Source organism: Solanum tuberosum, unplaced genomic scaffold (genome assembly GCF_000226075.1).
Source record: "Solanum tuberosum cultivar DM 1-3 516 R44 unplaced genomic scaffold, SolTub_3.0 scf00034, whole genome shotgun sequence".
Lineage (NCBI taxonomy): Eukaryota > Viridiplantae > Streptophyta > Magnoliopsida > Solanales > Solanaceae > Solanum > Solanum tuberosum.
The window spans coordinates 1,011,520-1,029,390 of NW_006238962.1; the positions used below are offsets into that span (position 1 = coordinate 1,011,520).

Here is a 17,871-nt window from a genome sequence, read left to right on the forward strand (position 1 = left end):
CCACAAGGACCCCCCCCCCCCCCTCCCAACCCACCCTCCAACCTTTTTAAGTATAAACATAATGTTCGCGCACACTTTTTTTAGACCACTAAGCCACACCTTAGGGTGCCAAGACACGAAGTGAGCTACCGACCTTAGCTCCATCCAAGTGAGCTACGCACCAGTTTGATGCAGAACAAACTATCACAAAATATCGGTATTATCTATTACTAGATCCTCGAAATATTCTGAAGCTGGGAAGCGAAAGCAGCTCCAGCCAATCGTCAGATGTAGCTAGAGAAGCATCTATGCACACCACAGAACTGTGCATACCAAAATTGACATGGGGTCACCTAAATACAAAGACACACCACAAGACTAGAAAGAGGCTAGGATTGCATTTGCAAGTTGGACCACCCTTCACAGAAAAGACAGGTTTCCAAGTAACAAATTAATTTCATCCACAAATACTTGGTAACAACTCTCATCAGATTGGCAGCTATCATAAACACGTTAAGCCACAGGTAGGCAGACACCAACCACCCAAATAAAATTGGCTAGTGGACTCTGGAAAGAATATGACATTACAATGTAGCCACAATTTCCTGCACACACTACAAAAGATAGAATATCGTGTACACAACATAAGGGCAGCCCGGTGCACTAAAGCTCCTGCTATGCGTAGGGTCCAGGTAAGGGCCCGACCACAAGGGCCTATTGTAGGCAGCCTTACCTTGCATTTCTGCCAGAGGCTGTTTCCAAGGCTTGAACCCGTGACCTCCTGATCACATAGCAACAACTTTACCAGTTACTCTCCAAGGTTCCCCTTCACCATGTAGACAGCATAAACACATAAAAAGGATTCCTGCAACAAAAAGTGCAAACAACTGCCATTTGCATTACCTAAAACCCCGTAGTCATCAGAATCCGGGAACCACGTGATTGACCAGCTGATAATGCTTTGTGAAAAAGCTTCATTTTATTTTTTTCAGAAAGGGGAGGGGTGGGTATATCAGCTCTGATAGGGAACTCTGCAGATTCCAGAATCCTCTGATATCACCCCCAAGAATCACAAGAAAATACCAAACACATGACAAAAGGCAATATAAGTTTGAAGCAAAGACGCGGCAGTGAAAAACAATTCTAAGAAACTTGTAAAGTAGACCAACAAGCAGATCAAGAGAACTGAATTAATCAATGTTAAATGGAGCAGGAGCTTGTTCATGTTTTGGCATATCATATGACTTCCTCCACTGTAAAGGTCAAGAACATACAACATAAGCTGACCACTTTCACGCGAATTTAGATATATTGTGGTGTTTGGTATGAAGTAAAATATTTTCCTAGAAACTGTTATCTTGGAGAACAAGTGGATTTCTTACTTATTTTCTAATGTTTATCTCAAGAGCATTTATTTTAAAAATCTAGCAAAAATACTATGGGAGGTAGCATCTAGCAAAATCCAGAAAATTTTGATACTGTTCAAGTAAAAAAGAAGTAACATGGGCAACAGACCAACCTTCCACCAGAATAATAGCGCTTCTAAACAGCCTTAGATACTCGAAATCCTAATAGTGGCAACAGAATAATTAGCAGACTGGTAACTTACACATCTTAAGTAACTCCCGTGCTGCTACATGGTAATTGATCTCCTACAGCACCAGGTATGCAACATATTGCAAATAAGCATCTTTTCAGACTATAAACTATTGAGTACACTTCAGTATGGTACCTCAAATACTTGTGAGAAGTTTCTAATCTACAAATACTTCATTTTTGCAGGCTAATCTACTGGAAATACCTATTACATCACTCTAATGCAGGCTAACGTATTCATACCCTAAAATTTTAATAATGGGGATGACAACAGAAATGGGGGCTGGGGGTGCATGCACTAACAGTACTTCTGTCTGGTGACCAAAGTGCCATTTTTTTTTTTGGATAAGGTAGGATCTTATTGAAAACAGTATCAAGATGATACTGTGAAAGTACAGAGAAAATGCAGGTTAGATTACATAAGAATCCAAAGAAGTCTAACATGCCCACCATGTTATCTAAATTCATAACATTTCCATCTTTCCAATAGTACAGGTGGTGCAAACAACTATACTGCACAGACTGCAACTGCTCCTTTTTTCCTTCAAACTACCTCTTATTTCAGTATAAGTGCAATAAACTAAACAAGGACAACTTCAGAATAAGAGTTTACTGTAGTACGAGGTATGACAGAGGAGGGAAGCCTGTGCTGAAAATTAAAATTTCCAGTGACCGAAACTCCAAAATGATCATGAATGCACATAAGGAGTGATAGAGCTAACATATAAAACAACAGGAACAGGGTTCTACCATAAAGTAAGTAAAAATGCATTTCCAGCACAAACTTGGTGTGAAGAATTAATGGATATAATATATGGTCTGACATGAACCAAAACCAGGAAGGGGCAAGAAAAATAGAAATAGAAAATAAAATTACTAACAGTGTTCGAAATCCCTTACAAAATATTAAATTGCAGGGTCCATAATACTACAGAATATCCTGTTTTGGTCGTCTCTGAAAACTAATTATTGTTCAAGCTGTACAATCTTTAACCATTATGTAAATTACTCCCATATCCTAGCTCCAGAACTGCCTATACTAATATTCACATACATTGATGGCAATGGATTTTGCAAATAGCATCCCCAAATGAAAAGAAAAGCCGGGTTGACAAGCACGAAACAGTATCATCTATTTTTCTCCACTAGTTAGAAAAATATGCAGGATTTTTTGCCTTGGTGCCTCAAGAAACAGCCAAACCTTGGTGCCTCAAGGCACATTCAGGGTTATCACATGGCACCCAGGAAAATTAGCAGCCAAACCTTGGTGCCTCAAGAAACAGTTCGCCCATAACAGACAGATGCAAGGTAAAGATTTTTTGCCCATTTCTCCTGCAGTGAGCACAATCAATAGTTAACTATGGAACATGGAGTAAAAAAAAATCACAAATAGAGTGGTTCCTGTTAAGAAAAACATAATTGATTAATTAAACAACCTTGACATGAGTGCTAGGAAAAGCAGAAGTACGAAGTGTCTCTTGTGTTTCATCTGCAGGTTTCCTTCTTGGAACACTTAGAACTAAAGCAGCTTGATCCCATGTGGCTGCAGTTGACGTAATCCTATATCCAGCATCCCATCTCCTATGGACCCCTTCACTAGGATAGAGAAAATCTAATTCCACCACCTGCAAATTATATACCGAATTTCAAATTTGAACACTAGCAAGTGACCCTAAAAAATCAAAAGAGAATCCATGATGAAAACCTGATCAGAGAACCCAGCCCCACGAGACATAACAATTGCCCATCTACTTCCTGCAGTTGCCATGGCAGTGACATAAAAACCCTCTCTCCATTTTTTGTTTATCCACTTAAATGGGAAAGACTCGCCGACTTTGTATGACTGTTGCAGATACTGCGTACCTGACATTTTACAAACAAAACTAAGTTTAGTCTGCCCTAAATCACAGATTATGGTGCAAAACATGTATAGCATGTTACAAGAGCTTCACTAACCCTTTGACATGATAACTAATGAGCTCCCATTAGTAGCTCCAGCAATAGCACTTATATAATAATTCTTCTCCCATTGCTCCATAATCCATTCCTACGTTTAAACATACACAGAGGGAATTAGATAAAGCCTGAAGGAGTAAATTGAATCATGCATAAGTTAGCTAGAGGTATAGCAAATATGCAACATAATTTATTTGAATATGCTTAAAGATAGACCACACTCGTTGGAGCATAACAGACCTTGTGAAGAAATAAAGGTGACAATTCATAAACTTGGGCACTGAACCCAGTTCCTGCATCCATGATTAGCGCCCACAAGCTTGAAGAAGATGCCACACTGCTGATAAATAGTCCGTCTTCATTTCCTTTCTCAATGTGCTGAGCTAGCCTCATATCAGCAACATTATAGTGATACCTGCAAGCCGAAACAATGTCACTGCATTGTTCAAGCTCAAACCAAAGAGATTCCAAACTGTATATACCTTTGCTTCATTGGGCGACGAGCATTGTAAACACTGATCCATTGTGTCGCAGGCATTCCCATGCGAACCTTCTTCTTCGGCTGTTCATCATCTTCTTCTTCCATTGTCAATCTTCCTCTTTTCTGCCCAACTTGGTAAATAAGCTTCAGAAAATGAAAAACATGTTAGCAAATTCTACTTGTTGCTGATTCTTCAACATCAGCAAAAACATAGAATACAGATGTATGCAAATAATACCTACCTTCTGTGCACCATCAGTGTTGATTGGCCTGATTTCTGGATTTGGACCTACTACTCCATCAAATAAGGAGATATACTTAGCATAGTTAGGCTCCTCGTCGAACTTCAAGTTCACAACATATTCCACAAACTGCCTAAACGGAGCAGGGCAGAAGCAGCAAAGAGTTTCTGGAGAAGATGCCATCTTCTTCTTACAGACAAGGAAACCTTTGTTCTCTCCCTAAACAGAAAAAAAATCACGTCACCGGAAGGAGACAATTACAAGTAAAATGCCGCAAATAAGTTGAAAAAAAAGAAAACCTGGTATCCCTGCCAAGGCAGCCGGCCTCGGAGAAGAAAGATGAGCGTGTAAGCCAGTGACTCTAAATCATCCCTCCGGCTTCCAGTCCTTCCCAGGTGAGCATGCACACTAGCATACCTTACAGTTCCTCTGAGGAAATGGTTCTCTTAATAGTCAGTGGAATCAGATGCAAAACAAATGTAGCCAAACATACAGATAGGACAAATTGGATTATTGAATATTGTACCTAAAGACATCAGGCCGTTGATCATACTCGACATGTAAGCCGGTAGAAGCATCACGCCACCTTGTTGCTGGACCATATAAACAGGTAAATCAGCATATGACCATATTATGCTGAATAGAGCATGATGAAGATACCAAAGAGAGAATATGGGAAAGATCAACAATAAATTGTGTTTTTCCTTCTTCTGTTCTAAGCTACAATTAACTCACCTAATCCAAGGTCAACAAGAAACAATTTTTTTTCATCAGGAGTTCCGGGGGTTCCAAGAAGAAAGTTTTCAGGCTTTACATCCCCATGCACATACCTTCAGAACAACATCAGCCAGACAAACCAATCAGATCAATCTACCTAAAGATAGAAAACAGCTTCATACATGTAGTACACTAGGAAGTAGGAACTGTTAATCTAAGCATAACATACTTACCCTCTGGAGTGCAATTTCTCTAGTATGGAGATTGCTTCAATGGCAATGCATGCTACCATTTCAACAGACATCCTAAATGGACAACATAAGAACCAAAGAGCTGGAAATGAGGCCCAGAAAACATAAATATGCTTAAAGATAAGCATTTTCTATAATAACACGGATGGAGAATACAACTTACGTGTGGGCATTATTGTTCCAGACATCCCATAAACTAGGACCAAGCATATCCATAACCTGTAATTTCATTACAGGAATTCAGCAGTTCTAAAGGAGATTGGAAACAACTGTAACTTGAAACAAATAATTAAAATAAATCCATTAAACTGCAGAAGACATACCATAATATAGTAATCACCTTGACGTCCCTTGTAATGTACACGTGGTATACCATGACTGCCACCAAGTGCACTAAAAAGAACAGGAAAAGGGCATCAACTCTTAGGAAATCTTTAATTACCAGATATCAGTAATATAAATAAGATAACAGAAGGAGCAACAAGCGTTAAATGACCACATACTTGTAGACCTGCCACTCATAAGGTGGTCCATGGTTACAACCTTTGCTGCTTCTATGCTCGAATTTCAGGGCAACCTAGAACCAGAAATGATAATTCATCATAATAAAGAGAATCATCTTCAGCAAACAACAAATAGAACAGTAAAAAATTGAGAAGTAACGAAGTACCTCTACTGCTCCTGGGCCAGTTCTTTCATGTGGATTGGGTGGATTCACACGACGACCTACAAACACTTGACCAAATCCTCCTTTACCAAGTTTCCTGTCAATCCTATAGGCTGGCGATCCACCAACCTGGACCTATTGGACGCAAAAGGACGCAATTTAAAACAACAATCAAGTCAAGTGCTTCAATGTAAAACTAGGGAAAAAATAAAGTGGAAGAGCAACAGTAACGTGTCTCCACCTTGACAGGACTAGAGAATTCATAATTTCGGCAAGCAAATTTATCAAAACCAAAGTCAGTGAACAACTTTTTGTGTGTCTATTTGTGCGTGTGTGTAGTAATGAATGTGATGTTACAACCAAAACTAGACCATACCAAGCGAACCATATACATCCAGCACATACTCGGCCTATCTTTCGATTCCCCAAACAAGACCACAGAAACAAATTCCCACTGAGCTAGACTTACGATAAAATTCAAAGGAGTCAGAAAGAACAAAATGTACAAACTAGTAGTACACCTAACTGCAGTACTTGCAATCCACAGTCAAACACTAGCTAGCGTCTGACCATAGATTTTGAAAATTTGTCTTCAAACATCTGTCTGGCCATGAAATTTGAAGTTAGCAAGAACTGACCAAACACAACTTCAAAAACTCAATTTTCAAGTTCCAAGTTTCAACTTCAGAAACTCAAATTTTCAGGTTCAAAAATTCAATTTTTCAAGTTTCAACTTCAAAATCTATGGCCAAACTACATTACTGCAAAAAAATTAAATCTTCCACATGGATGTTTAAGAAAAATTACACATCAGACAGACCAAGAAACCTGCAACCTCGTGACTTGCAGAGTTCAAACTGAAAATTACATCCAATAAAACTCAAGACAGTTATCTAACTTCACAGACTAATTGTTGAAAGGAGAGAATGAGTAGAAAATGATACCCTTTCAGGCAGTGGAGCGGTGCTGCCTTCATCCTCAGCAGCCAAACCCTTATCACCACTCTTACCACCACTGTCGTATTCATCCATCTGTTTTTCTCCTACTTCTTCCTCCTTCTCTACTTCCTTCTTCTCCTTATCCTCTTCTCTAGACGCTGTTCTCCTTACAGTATTCTCATCACCTACTGGTACAACCTCCTTCTCCTTGTTATCTGTACTCTTCTTCTTCCTTCCTCCTACTCTAACTCCACCAGCTCCCCTCTGCCTCGTAGTCCGTGCAACAGTTGTTCTCCTTGTAACCCTCTTGTTGTCGTTATCGTTGTTTTCTTCCGGTTCAATCGCAGCAATCGGTTTACGGCCTCTTCGCACTCCACTACGCAATTGAGGCATATCGATCATCCATCAAGTTGTGAAAACCCTAACTCGGTCGTCATCAGTCAAAGCTCACCTTCTAGACTCTTCTTCAACTCACTCCTTCACAACCAACAGATCTCCTATATCTAAATCGGAATTACAGAAATCTGAGCACCGGGAACTCGCCGGCGGTCGGTGGCCGATAAAAAATCAAGGTTTATTGTGGAGATCTATGGAAAAGAGAAACGATGAAAACTATGGGTTTGCCTCAAGAGAGACGACGAAAAGTGATGAACTAAGAGGTGACAGCTCCCCTTTCATTTCGTTAGTTTCATAAGAAAAATTACTTCCCTAGTCACAATTTAGTCTTTGTTCGAATTTCCAAAGTCAAATTTAAAAAAAAAAAATTAAAATTTTATACTTCTAAAAAAAATATCATAAGTTATAATGAATAATGAATAATAATTAAAATATAAATAACATTATGATTTTTAATAAATCTAGAAAAGAGGGGTACATAATTTGAAATAGAGAAAAATATTGAAAATATCACTAAATTCAATGCAAATCTTGCGAAATGAGTGAAATAAAATTCCTAAATTTTCTTCAAGTTTAAAAGTTTCAACCTCTTTTCGACTTTTTTGTAAACAGACAATAATTTAAGAACAAAACTAATTATTTGTATCAAATTCCGAGTATTTTCAATACTTCTATCTTTAATTTTTATTTTTATTTCCCTTTTTTTCTTAATTATGTAACTAATTCTCATTTAGTCATTTCCTACGTAACTCGTATTTTCTTATTCGTTAATTTCTTAATTAAAATTTTACGGTTTTTGGCAATTTAATTTGTTGGTGGAATTATACGTGGCGGATGATGAATGATAATACGACAAGAAAGAAGAGGGATAACAGATAAGTGATTCTTTTGGACCATTTGGTCATAGCTCATAAGATTTCTTAATGAATTAAAATTATTTTCAAATATTATTTATTTATTTATTTATATTTATATTTATATTTTTATTATATACAAAAGAAGGAAAATAGGAATGGATAGAATTTCTTTGCTCGATTCGAGTTATAATCATACTAAATCAATAATTCGAATCAATAAAATGTTAACTATTGATTTTCGAGTCTTTAATTTTTGCAAAGAAAATAAAATTTTCATAGTTCAAACTATAACACTTCTGCTTATATAGTTCAAACTTTATAGTGAAAGTCTAGTACAATGTCATGGAGTTCGAAACTTCATACATGTAAAACTCAAAAATAATATATTGAAATTCAAACTTTTACCCGTAAAATTTCATTACAGTATCTTAGAATTCGAGTTTTTATAAGTGGAACTCCAAAATATCGTGGTGACTCAATACAAAGAGAAGGAAAATGAGGAATGGATAGAATTTCTTCACTCGATCCAAGTTATAGTCATATACTAAATCAATAATCGAATCAATAAAATATTGATTATTGATTTTTGAGTTTTTAATTTTTGCACAGAAAATGAAAAATTCATAGTTCAAACTTCAAACTTTAACACTTTTGCTTATACAATTCAAACTTTATAGTGAAAGTCTAGTACAATGTCATGGAGTTCGAAACTTTATACATGTAAAACTCAAGCACAATATATTGAAATTCAAACTTTTACAAGTGAAATTTCATAACAATATCATAGAATTCGAGCTTTTATAAGTGGAACTCCAAAATATTGTGGCGACTCAATACAAAGTTATGAACAAACTACATGTTCTCCTCTCAAGCACAATATATTGAAATTCAAACTTTTACAAGTGAAATTTCATAACAATATCATAGAATTCGAGCTTTTATAAGTGGAACTCCAAAATATTGTGGCGACTCAATACAAAGTTATGAACAAACTACATGTTCTCCTCTCAAGCACAATATATTGAAATTCAAACTTTTACAAGTGAAATTTCATTACAGTATCTTAGAATTCTAGCTTTTCTAAGTGGAACTCCAAAATATCGTGGTGACTCAATACAAAGTTATGAACAAACTGCGTGTTCTCCTAATGTAAGAAAAGGAAATGCAAAATACAATTTCCTTACAAATTTCATGTCCCCCTCACCCCTCAAGGGAATGAACAAATTCATGTCTGATCTAGCACCCTTAACATGTTTACCTGTAGTTTTGGCAGGAAGTTCGTGGGAAGAACAAGAGTGATTAGTATCTTCAGAAACCGTGTGAGAACGAATAACATCTCCTTCTATTGGGGTTGGACGAACAACTGGGAGATCACGAATACCTTTCGTGTTTGACCTGCAGGAATGTTAACAATGCATTTGTTTGGGTCATTAACTGAACATTCATGTTAGAAGGGTTCAAATCAGAATAAACTTGAAGCTAACATAAGTAATTCCTAACCGTGAAGCAGTAGTTCTCGCAGGCTAAAGGTAATTAAATATGTATACAGAACGTTTATGCTAACAAGCGCTAGTTTCACAGATCTGTGAATTAGAATAACAATGTTCGACAACCTAAATTGTTTGTTCCAAGTATGTGAACGACACATGAAACAAGGAATCGAGCAATTCATTTGTCTTTGGGGTAAAATGCAACGAAACGGGAAAAGATCCTATGTTTGATGACAATATAGATCTACAGCATTTCATTGATTGAACCAATGCCCCCTCACCCCCCCCCCCCCCCAAGTAATTAAATATGTATACAGAACGTTTATGCTAACAAGCGCTAGTTTCACAGATCTGTGAATTAGAATAACAATGTTCGACAACCTAAATTGTTTGTTCCAAGTATGTGAACGACACATGAAACAAGGAATCGAGCAATTCATTTGTCTTTGGGGTAAAATGCAACGAAACGGGAAAAGATCCTATGTTTGATGACAATATAGATCTACAGCATTTCATTGATTGAACCAATGCCCCCTCACCCCCCCCCCCCTAAAATAGATACCTTTGATGATCAAATGGGAAACAGGGTGAGATGGAGAGATCAAGAACGCATTATCTAGCATGTAAAAATAAGATAGAAACCAAGGTATTGAGTTGTTCCAAAGGTTTAAGGAAAGTTTTAAGAGGATTAGAACAAACTGCTATGCGATGAATTAGATAATTGCATTGGATGGAGGTCAAAACTACGTATTTTCAAATGAAACTACTTCGACATTTTGTCTTGAGGTTTATTTGTTTTTTTTTCATTTTCCTGATAATTGCTACCTAGCTCTGTCATGAGTGAGTTTCAGTCTTCACATATGATGCAGACAAAATAGACATTGATATATTTTGGTAATGTCACTTGTACTTCTAATTGGTATGTGCAAAGTAATGGGCTGAAATTTATATGTTTGTGCAGATGACTAACTTACAATCCACTTAATAAGACATAGAAGCACGAAGCTTTTTGAAGTAGAAGAAATACATCCTCTGGAAACCACATGGATAGCAATATCAGGAGAATTGTACCACCTCACGAGGAATCCAAGAAAACATGATGTGCATTGTGCAACAGTGAGTTTATAAGGTTATGTGAATGAACACAAGCAGCAAAGAAAAACATATATACACGGTGATAGAAAGCACATAAGTTGAGGTATTCAAAGTAGGCTCTTAAACAGTCACAGGTCACCATTACCTATTTTCCATTTACATAATCCAAAAGTCTTTTGTCAAGCTCAAAACGCCCACAAAGAAGTCTCTGCAATAAAGAACTTGCAAATGTCATCAGCACAGAATTTCATCGTTCATAAACAACAGACAGCTGAAATCTGAAGAAAGACAAGATACAACTGATTCTAAGATGCTAAATTCAAGTACCTCTATTTGCACTAAAGAAGGAATAAGGTATTGCTATGTATATTTTTTCAGAACAAATATATTACTGACAGCAAGTGCCAGAGGATAGCCATAGAAAGCATGAGGCATGATTGTGGGTGCGTTTGAACTTTTAGAGGAATCTATTAAAAGACGAAGGGATTAATGAAGTCATATTTTGGAATATTTCTGAGATTCACAACATCCAATGTATTTGTTGAACTAAGATATCATTTGTAAATGTGAACTACGCCCTAGCTGGTCGTTGTTAAAGTATGAAAAAATCTGAATCTCTAAAAATATATGAGGTCAACAATCAGGCATTGTGCAGAAATACATTGGTGAAGGATAAAAGGTGAATACTTCTATAATATGGAAGAGGAGAAAACCACAAAGTGGAAGCAAACAGTTTAAATATGCAATAGGAATAGATTACTTCGCTTTGGAACAGAAAGGGCAAGCAGGGGATGGGGTAGGAAAATACAACACTTGCACCTTGTGGTAGCAGAGAATACCTTTGTAATGGTAGGACCAAAAACATATGGCTCATAATCAAACTCTGGAAAGCGTGCAACCTCTACAGCATTCTCAAATAGAATGTACACCGGAAGTTGGTTCAAGCTTCCTAGATAAGATCTCCCAATGAACCAGTCAATTGAAAAGTCAAATGAAACAACAATAGCACTTTAAAGTCTTAAACACCACAAAATCAACAAATCCAGTTCATATAACACATATAACAGCAGAGTAAATAATAACACACCAAAAGAAATGCCAAATCTTTCTGCAGCATTAGGGAAGAGTCCAAGATCAATTGTCCCAAAAGATAAATTTGTATTTGAGTATCTGTTCAGGAAAATATATAAGAAACTTGCCATTACAACAAAGAGAAAAACTCTCAAAGAATTCAAATTTGGGTGAACAAATGACCAACTTCATAAAATGCCTCTCTAAATTTTAATAATAATTTTAATCATAATGGAGCATATCACTCACGTTATTGAAAGTTCTGGAAAAAAGGAACTTGTGCATACGCAAGCCGATGTGGAGAAAGCGCGAAATTCAACCTGCCAAAGGTGACAACCATAAAGTATAAGAAGGAACAGAAATACAGAGATTGTATACAAAAAATAGAGAGGTCATTTTCATGTCATCTCCATTTTCTTTTTGCCACATGACACACACAAGAGTGGGATTAGATCCTCTTTATTTCTTCTATTCAACTTTCTGATTTAACTTTGTAACACATGATATTTTTTTTAACATGATCATTTACAAGTTAAACCGTCTATATTTGGTCATTCAAAATAGTGAAATTTGCTAATAAAAATTTTATTGATCAGAAATTAAAACATTCTAATCAAGCAGCACACTAACTCTATTAGTCTTAGCATCATCTACTCATTCATTAAATGCAAATTAAAGGAATTTCAACTAAATATTCTAATTTTACTTCTGTACCAGATAACTGAAAGAAAAGGAAGAATATAAATTGAAAAAAGAGCAATTAGGTACTGTTGACTGTTGAGAGCCAAATTGCTCATTTAGGAATGGATGTCTCTTTATATTGTCTTGGACTCTTGGGGAATCCTCTCCTCATGAGCAAGCTTTTAGGGTTGAGTTAGGCACAAGGTCTATTTAACATGGTATTAGAGTGAGGCCTTTTCCGATCATTATTTACCCAATGTGGTGCCACCATCTTATATGTTCCATGCACCAAATTTTCAGTACTGGGCGTGCGGGGGATGTTTGAGTCCACATCGGCTCACTTAAGGATGGGAGGTCTCTTCATATGGTCTTGGGCAATCCTCCCCTCATGAACTAGCTTTGGGTTGAGTTAGGCCCAAGGTCCATTTAACAAGTACCACACGAATAATGTTAACAATAACATAGTGCTGACCACATTGTGGAGCCAAATAAATTAAAAAGTTTCTCCGCTCAAATACACAAGGATTAGAGGATAACTACAGTGCTTGTATAGCAGACTTGATAGTACCTTTACCATTTCAAAAGAAAAAAAAAAGTTTTATAGCAGACAGGATCAGCTAGAAGAACAAATATGTGTTACATTTTCAAACCAAGGTCTTTGTAAGTTTCTGTTTGCACAACACCATTCAAGAGTATTTCCAAATGGCCAAATCTCCTAAGCATTCACAATCACCACAAATAAAAAATGTTTGTTCTTATCTTCAGGGAGGCACAACGCTAAGTAGAAACTACAGATAAGGAACCTTTCCAAAGAAAAAAATACCAATGAAAAACTGCAGAGAACCAACCAGCCAAAATCGTGATGTATTTCCTTCAGTAAGCAAACTCTCCAACTGCAATGGTGTCAAATGATTTGAAGAACCTGGACGTTTACATTTACACACTCAGTGTACCTTAAATTTTATTTTTACAAGTCACTCCATGTACCCTGTTAAGCTCAGAAAACTATAAGAAACAAATGTAGCCTCATAATGGGAGTAGCGAGAGTACCTAGTCCTTCATATGGAGGCTGTTGCGCAATAATATGTATTACTGCAAGGAAGAAACCGATACGACAACTGCATTAGATAAATTTACCAAGTATAAACAACAACAACATATACAGTGTAATTCCACAAGTGGGGTCTAAGAAGATTACCAAGTATAAACAACATTCTCAAATAAGGGTAACAACGAAATTGCAAAAGGCTAAGAAAGTCAGTAAGCCATCCATCTAATAGATAGATTTCTCATAATGCTTATTCATGCATCGCATTATGACAATCATAGTGCTTTTGAACCTCCCTATTAAATTTTACAGCTAGCATTATCAGAAACTGCAAACAAAGAGTAGAACCCACCTAAAAATGCCAATGCATACCAGAGAGCCAAGTGATAATCCATAACTAAAGCAATGGCAGTAAGGAAAATCTGAAAAAAAGCAATTTTGTGTTAAATATTCCAATGTAAATAATAAGAATTCAACAGAAGCTATAAAGAACTACTCAGCTGTAGATGGTAATGAAATTTGAAACCAGATTTCCAATATTAAATTTGATACCCAAGTATGCACAATCAAAGAATAAAAATTTGAGAAATGTCAGGATGAACCCTATTTACAGTAATAATTTCCTAATAAGAATTTCTCTGCTTGCTACATATCATACTAACTGAACGCAATGCAATGACTAGTCTGCTAATTGCCACAGATTTGTTTTTTCTTCCTTCTTTTGTATAAGCATAGTGTAATATCAAAGAGGATCAAGATAGATTGAATACACCACTTTCACTATGTTCGTTCTTACTCCTTAGATTTCTAAATTTTTCAAACCAGTACCACTAAGATCAATATGGGAAAGTCTGCAATGTTTTTTTCCAATCATGGGGAAAGTCTGAAATGCTATGACTTATAAGTATCATAAGTTGTAATTCAAGTTTATCTTTCCATTATAAGTTTACAAACTGCCATAGCTCAAACATCAATAAAATTGTTACTTTATCAACCAAAAAAAAAATATACAAATTGCAATTGGTCACTGTAGCACTAATCCTATGTTTACGGAAGCTCTTTTTTATGTTTTTTCTTTCAAGCAACTGCTGACAGATTACTTCTTTTCATTTCTAAAGGTATAATGTGGAAAAGAAACCCACTATAATAAAGGCCTTTTGCAAAATTAAGGTTTTAATTGATTGCAACAATTTTCCAATTTTACTGTGATCCTTTTTATTTAGTTAACTACCCCTTTTTGGGGGATGGAGATGGGGGTGGGGGATATTACACACACACTCCTGACAACAGTTTTAAGTTGCAGGGTAAATCAATTAAAGTACGTGGTATAAAGGGAACTGTGTTTCCTTTTTTACTTCTAGAAAGAAAGTACACATATTCCCAATAAATTTTATCAAGATAAAAAAAATGATAGGTCAATGTAAGAGGTGTCATTTTCTTTACTATACAAAATGTTACCGTACTACAAGCGCACAGTAGCCCTTAGCAGCCATAACTTAGCTGAAAGTTCAATAGAATATTTAAGCAAGTAGTGCAACAATCAATAATTTCTCAGACAAGTTCGACTAGTTCTTCCTTTAACTGAAAAGCCCTGATGAGCTGACATCATCTAGTACTACTTCTGTCCTATTTGACTATGACCTAATTTGGCTTATGAGGGTTGGCTGATTAGTTTTGTTTCTTCTATTGGACATTGATTTACTAATTTACTGAAACTAGACATCAATTTATTTTATCACGCTTAAAATGAAGAAACTGCATGGAAAATAGTACTACTAATCACCAATTTTTGAGCTAACACGATTTAAAATATGGAGTAACTAAGCAGGGTCTCACAAAGAAGAATCTAGCTGATTTTCTATATAATATCTTGGGAAACAAAATGAGATGGGGGTTAATATTACCGGCATTTTGGGTAAGTTAAAGATTTTGAAAATCAGAGATAGCTATATCCAGTCATCCACAAACATATAAATTATAAATCATGATGAAGAGGGCAGAATTATGTGAGGATTGAGGACGAAGAGTATAAAAATAACAGATATAACCTTAGCAAACAACAAAGTATCTTGAATGAAGGATTCCCAGCTTTCTGTCCTTACAATCTGTCGTGCAAAGCAAACAACAATGTCAAAACAACAGGTATAGATCTCTTCAAGTAACAATTTTAGGCATCAAACAACAGAAAATTCAGGGGCTGGACAGCAAATTGTATGCAGTAGAAATGTTATACGAGTTTGTTCAATAGGATAAGGAAAAGATTTAATGTTCCTTTAATGCTCCAATTGAGCAAATTAGGTGATACTGATACATATCAAAGGATAAACTCCAACCTGAACAGTCTGACTATGAACTCCTATTGAAGTGAAAAAACATGTATATTGGACAAGTCTTTGGGATGAGCGAGGAATGAGCAAAAATATGAAGATAAAATATAAAAAAAAGCAAGGTCGTATATGCTACATTTTTATTGGAAAAGGATCAGTTAAATATTTACCTTCACAACAGTTAAGACACAGTATGCAACAAACACTTGAATCTCCTGCCAATGAAACAGAAAATCGTGAATAAGACTATAATGACTGCACAGAGAAGGACGGAATTTCAAACAAGTATATTACCAGCTTGTTTACATGGTTGTGAAATATTCTTTCATAATGTATCCTATTGTATTGTACTATATTGCTTTGATATGTACCCTTTTTGGATAGATTGTATTGTTTTTGTCTTTCATCATGGCAGATGAGAAGAAAAAAAATGTAACAACACTACGTACGAGTCATTACATAAATGAACACTTCTCATTGTTACATAGCAACAGTTTTAACAATATGATAAAAATGGTAACACAGAACTATCACTTCTGCGTGAGTTTCACACTCCAACTATCAGTTGTTACCTTTATCTATCTGAACTATCACCAACTGTTTCATTTTCCTACCTGAACTATCACCATCTATGTATTAAAACACACCTAGTTGAGTAAATGGTGATAGTTCAGCTAGGATAAGGTAACAAAGCCATCATACCAGTCATTACATAAAATGACACTTTTCATCTTTACATAACAACAGATTTAACATTATGATATAAATGGTCAAAAACACATTGAACTGTCACTTTTTCGCGAGTTTCACATACTAACTATAAGTTGTTCCTTCTTTCTATTTGAACTATCATCAGCTGTTCCATTTTCCTAGCTACGTATTAGATAGTTAGTCCAACCAGCTTCCAGGTGTGTATTACTACATATTTGAAGTAACAAATACAATACAATAGGTAACAACCGTCCCAAACAAATTCATTCTCATCAGCCATTGCATGTATCATTTATCAATATACCTACACGCAAAACCACTTTATTCACACGAAAAAAAAAAGGAGATTCAAGCCGAGAAGAGTATATACTCGTTTAAGCAGGAACGAATTGCGAGCAGGATCGAGGATTTGGAAAGCGGAGCAACGAACAGGGATGTATGAGAAGAAAACCAGCAAGTGAAACAGATAATACGGCTCCGAAACCATCAGATTCAACCATCTCACTGGATCGTAAGAAGATTCCTGATCTCGTTGAACACTCGATCCGCCATTGCTATTCTTCGACATAGCTGCAGATCCACCAAATGAGCTTTCTGATTCTGCAAAATGCTAAGAAGAATTCATTTGAATATTTAGCTGAAGCTTTAACGAACTGGGAAGAACTCAAATGCCCAGTTTTGATTTGAACTTGACCCGTGAGAGTAATTTGCATTTTTGCACCCTTAATTTATGCAACATTTTTATTTGCACCACATTGTTTAAAAATGTATGATTAACCCCTTTCTATTTAATTGCAACATTATGGAATGGGAACTTTTAAAATCTACTTAATTTTAAAAAATATGTTAAAAGTGGTTTTTGAAAAAATAGTTTTTGTGTTTGGCAAATTAATTTGAACGTATTTTTTGTCGATATTAAAGTAACAATATATGTTTAGCGAAAATTTTAAAAGTACTTTTGTAAAAAATAAAATAAAATAAAATTCACCCCCTAAAAATAAGTTATGCTACTATTAATAAAGATTCTTGTTTTTTTTTTCTTAAGTTTGACCAAATAGATTATCAATCAAATTTTGCGTGAAAAAATAGGATTTTTTTTTTTACCTTAGGTTCAAAGAAGGGGAAGGTAAAAGAGAGTAATGAAAATCCAAGTAATGGATTGACGTTGTAAAAATCTATTTACCTTTGTTTCTTACACTACTAGACGTTTTAGGCTTGTATCCTCTATAATTCCTTATGTTTGACTTAGCGGTAGATTCATGATTTGAAACTTAACGGTTAGTTTTGAATTCTAGTCTTTCTAAATTACTAACTCTATTTTGTACATGAATTTTTAAAACAATACAAAATTTGAGCTAACATTACTAA

The 17,871-nt window shown here is 35.7% G+C and overlaps 2 protein-coding genes across 3 annotated transcripts; both read right to left on the minus strand.

The window, feature by feature from the left end:
• Window positions 1-2,420: 2,420 nt before the first annotated feature.
• On the minus strand, window positions 2,421-7,514 carry LOC102599332 (uncharacterized). Of its 2 annotated transcripts, XR_001472868.1 has the most exons (17): window positions 6,834-7,514; window positions 5,893-6,024; window positions 5,726-5,799; window positions 5,546-5,615; window positions 5,386-5,441; window positions 5,205-5,276; window positions 4,990-5,084; window positions 4,781-4,847; window positions 4,554-4,683; window positions 4,255-4,473; window positions 4,014-4,156; window positions 3,772-3,946; window positions 3,532-3,622; window positions 3,281-3,438; window positions 3,012-3,200; window positions 2,785-2,907; window positions 2,421-2,747 (listed from the first exon to the last, which is right to left on the minus strand). XR_001472868.1 is itself a non-coding variant. In XM_006342455.2 (16 exons), exons 1-16 carry the CDS (start codon window positions 7,227-7,229, stop codon window positions 2,848-2,850), a joined length of 2,127 nt encoding a protein of 708 aa, XP_006342517.1. In that variant the 5' UTR covers window positions 7,230-7,514; the 3' UTR covers window positions 2,421-2,847. The 2 variants fall into 2 exon arrangements, 1 of the variants encoding a protein (XP_006342517.1); XM_006342455.2 differs by having other exon boundaries at window positions 2,421-2,907.
• A 1,334-nt stretch (window positions 7,515-8,848) lies between these two features.
• LOC102599657 (thioredoxin-related transmembrane protein 2) lies at window positions 8,849-17,181 on the minus strand. Its single transcript, XM_006342456.2, has 11 exons — window positions 16,874-17,181; window positions 15,963-16,007; window positions 15,514-15,570; window positions 13,818-13,887; window positions 13,468-13,509; window positions 13,266-13,339; window positions 11,986-12,056; window positions 11,753-11,835; window positions 11,505-11,614; window positions 10,811-10,873; window positions 8,849-9,475 (listed from the first exon to the last, which is right to left on the minus strand). Exons 1-10 carry the CDS (start codon window positions 17,069-17,071, stop codon window positions 10,811-10,813), a joined length of 813 nt encoding a protein of 270 aa, XP_006342518.1. The 5' UTR covers window positions 17,072-17,181; the 3' UTR covers window positions 8,849-9,475.
• Between the last annotated feature and the right edge of the window lie 690 nt (window positions 17,182-17,871).

Bases quoted from the DNA above. Each gene is read 5' to 3' on its own strand.
- LOC102599657 (XM_006342456.2), bottom strand. From the start codon at position 17,071: ATGTCGAAGAATAGCAATGGCGGATCGAGTGTTCAACGAGATCAGGAA. The intron at 13,888-15,513 runs GTTATATCTGTT...GCTTTTTTTCAG, and splicing joins ATACTTTGTTGTTTGCTAAG to ATTTTCCTTACTGCCATTGC. The intron at 11,836-11,985 runs GTGAGTGATATG...TTTCCTGAACAG, and splicing joins TTTCCAGAACTTTCAATAAC to ATACTCAAATACAAATTTAT.
- LOC102599332 (XM_006342455.2), bottom strand. From the start codon at position 7,229: ATGATCGATATGCCTCAATTGCGTAGTGGAGTGCGAAGAGGCCGTAAA. The intron at 4,157-4,254 runs GTAGGTATTATT...CATTTTCTGAAG, and splicing joins ACACTGATGGTGCACAGAAG to CTTATTTACCAAGTTGGGCA. The intron at 3,439-3,531 runs GTTAGTGAAGCT...GTAAAATGTCAG, and splicing joins ATTAGTTATCATGTCAAAGG to GTACGCAGTATCTGCAACAG.